A 9,302-nucleotide genomic window follows, 5' to 3' on the forward strand; every position below is an offset into this window, starting at 1 on the left:
GTTTGATGTTGTTATCTTGCTTTTACTTTGCTGAAAATGAAAAGGATTATTTCTCCTAATGGGATTTAAATAAACTTAGCTTGATTCTCTTATAGTGACACAACTGAAATGTTATATTAAGTTTAATATAATGGTGGTGTTAGTTGCGAGTGCGCCAATAATTCTCTTATAGTGACTTACACCACTGAAATCCGAAAAATATATTATCGTGCCAAGATTTATATATATACAGATACATTATCATGTTTCTTAAGATATGTATAAAAGATCTAAGTGGTGCGCATTGATTGGAATAATGGTGCTTAACCTATTCTTTTATGCTATTGGCTTCATTTTTTTCTCTGTTGTTCTGCTTGGGACTATCATTTCTTTCAAAAATAGAGTAGAATGTAGACTCCCAACGGGTCCGATAGGCTTACCAATCATTGGACATATGCACCTCATAGATATTGTTCCTTACCGTTCTTTTTAGAAACTCGCAATCCAATATGGTCCTTTCTTCCATCTTGTCTAGGTTCTTCTGTTCCACGTGTCATAGTTTCCTCTCCTGAATTGGCATAGTGTCTTATGACCGATGAACTTACCTTTGGGTCACGTCCTGTAACCATCGCCATCGATTACCTCACTCACAACTCTGCGGGGTTTGCTTCAACTAATTTTGGAACTGTCTGGAGTTTTATGAAAAAGTTTTCCGAGTTCATCGGTGGCCAGGCTCTTAAGAAACATTGCCACATTCGATAGACGAGATAGAACTTAGTGCAGCTGTTGTTAGAGAAATCTATTGATTGGGAATAATTACTCAAATGATGCTTACGGAGAGGAAGTTCGTCTCCTCGTGAGGGAGGTTACGGAGATTTTTGGTCTGTTTAATGTCTCAGATTCTTTTGGGTTTCTAGGAAACCTAGATTTACAAGGGTTTCTTAAAAAAATCCACTGATATAAGAGGCAGATATGGTGTCTTGCTTGGAAGAATCATCAAGTAGCGTGAAGAAATAAAAAATATTACCAAGTGATGTCAGTAATAACAAGGTGAAAGATTTTTTGGATATCTTACTTGATGTATCAGAAGATACGAACTCAGAGGTCAAACTTAACAGAGATAATGTTAAGGCTTTCCTCTTGGGTAGTCCCTTTCTCTTTTACTTTCTCAGATTTGCTGCTAAACTCTGTGATTTGTTTTTTTAGTACTACACTGTGTAGTGAGTACGTAAAATTGGACTTGGCCATGGTTAACTTAGGTTGTTATTAAGGGGTATAGGTTCACTTGTTCAGATTATAATCACATATTCTCCCTTAATTTTGTGGTTAATTAGGATATCATGAAGGCTGGGACAGACACATCAGCTGTTTCTACTGAATGGGCACTTGGGGAGCTCAGTAATCATCCAAATATGCTTCAGAAAGCTAGGGAAGAGATAAATTGAGGCGTGCGCAGAGATGTTAGATTGGTGGATGAATCTGATCTACCAAATTTTCCTTACCGTCAAGCGATTTTTAAAGAAGCGCTTCGTCTTCACCCTCCTGCACCCATGCTTGCTAGAAAATCCTCCCAAGATTGCATGATAGGAGGCTATAAGATCCCAGCAAAAACTAGGTTGTTTGTTGATGTATGGTCTATCAATAGGAACCCTAAGTACTAGAACGATCCCTTAGAATCTCGACCATAGAGGTTTATGATACCTGAAGGTGTTGAATGCAAATGTGATCAGTATCAAATTAGAGTGAGCAAGGATGTTAGGGGGCAACATTTTGAATTCCTTCCATTTGGTAATGGGAGGCGAGGGTGTCCTGGGATTTCGTTATCTCTACTCCAAGGACCAGCAGTACTGGCTGCTGTGATCCAATGCTTGGATTGGGAGGTAGTTAGCAGTGGCGGCAGCAAAGTAATTGATATGACCGACCAACTGGATTGGCTGTTCCATGGCCAATTCTTACTTGACCTGGGAAGCCGTTTCGATCCGCTCAACCTTGATGTGTAATTGATACAAAATTGACAGAGGAAGAAATAAACTTTGGGATTGAATGTGCTTTCCAAGCTCTCCATGTTTTGGATGCAGATATGAAATGAGACATCTTCCATTGGAGCTATGTTGTGGTTTATGAATTAGTAATTAGGCCCATGGACGTGTTAAACCGTATGTATCCCTGTAAACTTTTACTATCATGCTTGGTATTTTTTTCCCATTTTCTGTTGATCGCGAGATTCTAGTATACCGAAAGCTTGTATTATGCTCTTGCCTAATCTATGTTTTCCGTCTTCCAGGATACAAGTTTACAGGTTTTTTAGTTCAAAATAGAAGTAATAGAAACCAGTTGCACTTGAATGGTGATGTAAAGCATTTGCTGTATCTATAGAACTTGAGGCATATTGAAACTATACTGCACTTAAAATGGTGAGTAGCTATTCAAGTCTTTCCTGACCTTGCCAACTTGAGGTATATTGAAATTGCACGTCTATCCTATGCTCTACGCAAAGGTTCAAGTGGTCATCTCTTAACAGTTTACCAGACAACAATGTATGTGGTAGATCGTGCGAGACTGACTGTATCTGGAGCGCGCCATGTCAGTCTTGCTTCACCTTCATTTCAACACAATGCAAACATTATGTTATTATAACCCTATGCATGCATGATGAAGCACTGAAATTTTTTGGATAGAGAACCTGAAAAAAAGTTATCATATCTGAGTATGAGAATGTCCATTGCTATAACGACGCATATATTTACAGGAAAAATAATTGAGGCAAGACCATCATAAGTGGACTGCACAACTAAATAACAATTAGAAGAAAAGGGTGTTGAAGCTTCCTTCGGGTGGGCAACAGAATGGATATGTTACTCATATCAGGGGCGGAGCTATGTTAAATGTAGGTGGGTCTCCGGACCCACCTAAATTTTCCACACTAAGCTGTGAGTAGTCAGCGTTTTGTTAGAAGTTAGAGAGGAAATTTCCCATCTGAGGATATAGGGAGACGGAAAGGCTAAAAAAGATAAAGCTTTTAGAGTTTTTCACACAACAAAAGTAAAAGGGATGCAGTAGGTATGTAATTTTTACTCTTATTCCATCGGTATTTAAGAAGACATTAGATGATCTGATGATGTAATATGTATAGTCTTCATATATTTAGTTGTCTCCTTTAGTTTACATAAGCGGACAAAGTTAATATAATTTGAATTTAGTGGTCATATGAATATTGCAATATGCCATATGCTACCAATTAATCAAGTATAAAGTTATCAATCAAAGTTATCGTACTGTCAAAGAACTCCTAGTATGATAAACACGGTGCCCCGGTTGGATTTATCTTAAGTATGATGGTAACTTTTGGTTTGGTAAGATTTTCATTTTTGTCTTTTGAATAGGTATCGAAAGATATTTCAAAAAAGTTAGGCGAGAGGATTCAGCTCCTGTATTGATTAATGATAATCAATTGGCTTCTCAACCTGAATCAGGACCTGATAGTCAAGATATGAACGATTAATTTTTCTTTAGATAAAAATTCATTTATCCTTTACATTAATTTTTGTTTTACTTGTGTATGACGTGAACCGGTATGTCTTGCTTGTCAATAAAAATAGATTAGTTAAGGTGAAAAGTCTTTTTTTTAATATTGCCCCACACAACCAGAATTCCTGCCTCGGCCACTGACTCATATGTAGCTGTTGTGCATCTTCGTTGCTGTTAATGGATGATATTCGTGTGAGTTTTGATCTACATATAACAATCTAAGATGTAGTGTATACTGGGTCGGATTCAGTAATAAATTTAGTAGGGCATAACCATCTAACCCCATGATCTAACGACCCTCATCTGTTAATAATGTAAGTGACACGATTGTCTTCTTGATAACGCACATAGGACCTGCTGGTTAAAATGAGTGCCACGGACTCGACATCGAACTATGAGCTGGAAACTTAAAGACGAGTTAGCTGGATTGTTTGATCTGGTAATAAACGTGAGGGGTCAACCGTAGTTCGAGTATTGTTAGCTAGTGAATGTCGTTTGATTCCTTCAGCCATTAAAACAAAGACACTTTCATCAGCTGTATTCATAATTTTCGAACTTGTATACGCTGTCTTTAAGCCCGAAGTTATTTTTTTCTGTCAAAACATAAGAAAACTCGAGCTCGGCAACTAGTTAACCTTACACATATTTTAGTGAATGGCCTTTTAGGACACATACCAAGTTATCGGTGCCAACCCTGGATATTGGTTCAAATTTACCCTTTAAATGCCAACCATGTTAATTAAGATTTGTCAGCTGATAGTATCTGTACCTAGAGTCTACCCTCCTTGATTATTAGCTCCCTAGCAATCTAAATCCGTCCGTTTGTAATAAGTCTCAATGACGCCCGCATAAGACTTAATACAAACGTGCCACTTACATTACTCACAGATATGAGTGTCGGTTGTTCAATAATTTGATTTGAGTTACTTGTCTGTCTGCAATCTTAAAACTTATGATAGGGATGTAAATTGTTGGACAAATTTCATCCTTCGATCTACTTTTATCTGGAAATTAATGTCTGGCAAAATTCATTACTGAATTCTGACCCAGTACAACGTACGTGCATGTAAACAATTACAACCACAAGTCTGCTTAACAAAGAAGAACCGCATGTATTACCTAACATTACAGTTGCAGTGCAATCAATAATAGAGCTTGTATTCAATGGTCTAGTTGAACCTTCATGCACACGGTAGATCTGCATATCAAATTTGTAGTTGCATATTTTCTGATGATTACATCCAAGTAAATCTAAAGGCTATAAACTACATAACATTCAAGATTCAAAGATAAACAAGATGTAAAGAACACGAAAAGTAAAGATTGACACAAGCATATAACGTGGTTCGGCCATGAAGACCTACGTCCACGGAAAAGAAGACGTTTTCTTTATTGATTAAGGTCTTATCCTTGAAAGAGCTACAAATATCACTTAGATTTCTCATTCTCTCTTTATCTAGATCTCTCTCAGGAATTCTCTGTAGAAAGACCATCTAAGATTACATGTCCATTTCCTTCTACATGGACTGGTATTTATAGGAAAATTAGACTCGTGAAGGCCTGGTCTCGCCGAGCTGGTGGAGCTATCGTGCATCTTCTTATTACTTCGAACGATCTCTATACTATCCCTCGTGATGGCCTGCTTGGTTCTCCTTCCGAGTCGTCTCGTCCTGTACGTCATCATGTTGCTCTTCCTTGGGGAACCTCGTGCTGCATCATCCCTGGGTTATAATATAGATCTCCCGATCCTTCTGATGCGATGCAGATTCGGCCACGCCTCTTCTGATCCTTCATTAAATGCGGTCCTTCTTTTTAGACTTGACCGTCTGAGTCGATTAGACCACTCCTTACACGCGTCATTCATGTAACGTTGTAGCAGGCGTCTCGATTCAGACAAAATCACCTTTTTGAATGTGATTCGATGCTTCTATCTCATCACCTTACCATGATACCATCCCTTGAGATGTTGACACGTGGTCATCGGGTAATTTACCCTCACATTTTGCTCCTTTTCTTTGCAACTTTCCAAGGACATGATGGGAAGAAAACTTCGTAACCGTCCCGTCTTTATCGCCACGTCCGAGATTTTCGCCACCTCTGCACCTTTAGTGGGCTTTTACTTGTTGGATTTAAGGCACCGGTTATTTGTCCATTGGTTTCTTATAAAATCTTTTGGGGGAAGAGAATAATGTTTTTATTTCCTGTTTTTAGGGTTCAGAACTTTTTCATTCTTTCTCTCCTCTGTCCTTTGTTGTTCCTTCTTAACTTCTTGTCTTCTATAAAGAAGTTCATTATGTCTGGGAGAAACTCTCCATCTCGACCTCCAAGACGGTATGGTCCTTCTTCTTTGTTTTTCTTTTTTTTTTTTGTTTTCGTCGGTGGTTTACTCTGTTCTTGTGGACTGCATAGTTCTTATGTGACCATCAGTGGTTCTTTGCCATTGTTTTTCAACTGTAAAGTTTCTTTGGGGATCACTATTGTTGTTTCCCTCTTATTTTTGATGTTTTCGCCAGTTTTTTGCTGGCATAAGTTCTTATTCTTTTCTTCTGTTCACTCTTTATAGTGCTGATAAGAGACCGATGAGAACTCCGAGTACTAGTCGTTCTTCCGACATGTTTGATGCCGCTTTCTTGGAGATGGTGAAGACTAAGTATCGTTTTTAGAGATTTCAAGTCACTTTTGCCAGTGCGGAGGGTCAGGCAGGCGTCTTGAAAAAAAACTCTTCGAGGATAACCCTTGCGTCCCAACGAGATCATCGTGGCGGCGGGTCAGCTCTATACTGGGCTTCGCCTTCCTCTGTATTTCCCACTAGATTCCTTTCAGTACGAGGTACTTTGTATGCTTAGTCCCCAGCGAGGTATATTTCAACCCAATGGTAACTTTTATAGGATCGCACGAGAATGTTCTCGGCGAAGTCAAAGCAAAGTTACTGAGCACGAGATGAACGAGTTCGTTCCTTCTCAGAAGGATTTGTATACACCTGCGACCTTCCTGGAGAACTATTGGTGTCAACAGTCCGATATGTTTGACGGCTTTGGAGTTGGGATTTCTAGATCTCAGCGTCCTCTCCGAGGTCCCCCTCCCATGACCGATTTGGATCCTCCCTATCATAGAAATTTTACACTTCACAAGACTCATGAGCCCAAGTGGTTTTTAGTTCCTCTCCGCATTGTGGGGCCTTACATTTTTGGCTGGGATGAGACTGGCGATGTTCTTCTTGGGATTCCCGAGATGCATAATCATCTTCCACCTTACAATCCATGGGATCTTAAATGGGTCCCTCCTCGAAGGCGTTCATCACAAACTTCTCGAGCTATTGAGGATTCTAAGGTATAAAATATTGTCTTATTGTGTAACGTATATATACCTTGCCCCTGTTTTATGCCTTAGCATCTGACGCTGTTTGATTGTTTTGGCAGAGGAGGAGGGTTGCTGATGGTTCTGGGCCATCTAATGCTCCTTTGGAGGTTGAAGAACATGCTATGGAAGTTGATATTGGTGCATTGTTTGGTGAGATGCATTCTTTGATGATCTTGACCAAGCCTTTTTGGATGATCCTATCAATCCCGGTGGCACCGCTACCTTATCGGATGTGGGGATGCCCCAGGAGAGTAATCTCGTTGATACGGGTGTTCTTTCAGATGTAGGTGCTCGGGTTGGGGGTGGTGTTGGTGATATTGTTCATGTGGTTTCAAGTGGTGGTGGTGTTGGTACTGGCGTACCAAGTACTTTTGCTGGTGGCTTTCCGTCTGCTCCAGCGGCTCCTTCTAGTTCGTCTTCCACTGTTTTTGGTGGAGGATCAGAGGCGAGGAAAATGCTATGCTCGGATCAGTATGCTCGGCTGAGTGAGGACGAGCAGGCTCGTATCTTAACTTCTTTGCCGAAGTCCGCTCAGCATCAGCTTGTGCATGAGGTATGGATTAAAACTTGACTATATTTGTAATAGTATGTAAGTTATTATCGCCCAGGTTATAGTTTGTCTAACTGGTGATGTTGTCTGATTTACTAGAGCAACAATCTGAGGCTTGGTATGCTGTCTGAGACTCGTGTTTCCAGGAAGAGAGCCAAAGCTGTAGAGCACGAGAACCATAATTTGCGTCTCATCGTGGAAATGGCTAAGCAGGAGGCCTTGTCCTTTCTCCAGGATAAGAAAGAGTTGGAAGGTATTTAACTTCTCCTTTGTCTAAGTTTTTTTTTTTTTGTCAACTCCATAACAGGTTCTAGAGTTCTGAATTAGTCCCTCTATTGGTAGCCACCGTCAAATATTTGGATGAGGTGATAGATAATACTGTTCATAGGCATGTTAGGAAACTTTGCAATCTAAAGCTCGATGTAAGCTCTCGCTAGTGCAAGATTTATTCCCTGGAACATGAGAATGCACAAATTCAGAAAGATGTGAATGTTTATCGAGATCACATTGTTGAGCTTCGTGCGATGTTATATAAAGCTAAGCAGGTGGCTGTAGCTCGTTCGGATGAGATCAAGCTACTCTGAACTCAGAAGGATCGGCTGATTGAGTGGCAGTCCGACCATATTCCCCTACTGATGCAGGCAAAGGACGATAGAGAAGAGTTAATATGTCTTAAGCGAGATTTTATCCATCTTGAGAGGGAGCGTGATAAACACATGTTATCTTGCCCGGCTGGTGATGCTGCTATAACTCCTATTGAAGCACATATTAGTGATTTAGATAATCAAAAGTCCCAAGTAGAACAGACCCTATCTTCTGTTTTAATTGAACATGAAGGTTGCCTATTAGCAACTTTTGATTTTATACATCTCATGCTTTGTGAGTTGTCCCTTGTGTTAACTGTCTCCTTTTATTTCTCCTGCAGAGGCCCTTACGCGTAATGCATAGTTGGAGAGGCAGTTGAAAGAAGTGAAGGAAGCAAGGAAAAGTATTGATGAAGATCTCAATGAATTGGTGAGTAACCATGAGGAAGAGATGGAGTCTGAACGTGCTGATAAGAATAAGAACATGAACAATCTTCATGCTGAGTACAAGGTTATGATGACAAATGCATGCAAGGCTGCCATCCTTCGTGAGTGCCAAAGAGTTGCTGCGGTTGCTGCTTCCAATATTGTGATTCCGCCTCCGCCTGTTGAGACTGAGTCCGAGCTAGTTTATCCTGATACTGCCGAGGGCGACGATCATATGGACACTGATCAAGGTGTTCCTGGTGATGGGAAGGCTTAAGTTCTTCAGTTCTCTTGCCCGTATAGGCCTTGCTTTTTTAAGAACTTCTTATTTTCTTCTCTTTGTGTTTACACCCTTTGCTGTTTTTGAGGTGATGTTTAGAAAAACATTGTTTGGTACGTCATCGTGCTACTTGCGAGGTAATGTTTTAATTGGATTGATTAGTCAGTATGCTAACCAAGTTCTCTTATGTGTTGGAGGCATTATTTTTCTACTCATATTTTGATAAGTCCTCATATGTGTGGGAGGAAATGGTACTTTCTTTTGAAACCGTTGTTTATATGGATGATAGTTTCCTTGCGCATTTATTCTTGTGGCTCTGGGGGAGGTTTTGCGCATGCTTTTGGTCCAACCATGGGTGACAAAGCCAAGGAGTGATAAATTCCTTAATTGGATAGGGCATCTATTACGGTGTTGGACTTTGAGTATGGCACATCTCCATTCTCTCCTTAATCTGATGCCTTCATCGACTTGATTTTTTAATAGTGTCCCGTTTAGGTTACACTTTCCCCTTGGTTGAGTGATCATATATTTAAGTCACTTTCTATCTAACCGTGCTTTGAAGGGAAATATCCCGGTCAGGTGATTCTTTCCTTAG

At 40.1% G+C, this 9,302-nt stretch overlaps 1 protein-coding gene and 1 pseudogene across 1 annotated transcript; both read left to right on the forward strand.

Annotated features, from left to right (window-relative positions):
* Positions 1–295: 295 nt before the first annotated feature.
* On the forward strand, positions 296–2,257 carry LOC113321694 (annotated as a pseudogene).
* A 3,440-nt stretch (positions 2,258–5,697) lies between these two features.
* On the forward strand, positions 5,698–9,000 carry LOC113321162. The gene is made up of 6 exons (XM_026569049.1): positions 5,698–5,838; positions 6,071–6,837; positions 6,927–7,017; positions 7,149–7,420; positions 7,517–7,670; positions 8,343–9,000. The coding sequence occupies exons 2-6, from the start codon at positions 6,346–6,348 to the stop codon at positions 8,363–8,365; spliced, it is 1,032 nt and encodes a 343-aa protein (XP_026424834.1). The 5' UTR covers positions 5,698–5,838; positions 6,071–6,345; the 3' UTR covers positions 8,366–9,000.
* The last annotated feature ends 302 nt before the right edge of the window (positions 9,001–9,302 follow it).

The sequence above is a fragment of the Papaver somniferum genome, chromosome 11, assembly GCF_003573695.1.
Source record: "Papaver somniferum cultivar HN1 chromosome 11, ASM357369v1, whole genome shotgun sequence".
Taxonomy (NCBI): domain Eukaryota; kingdom Viridiplantae; phylum Streptophyta; class Magnoliopsida; order Ranunculales; family Papaveraceae; genus Papaver; species Papaver somniferum.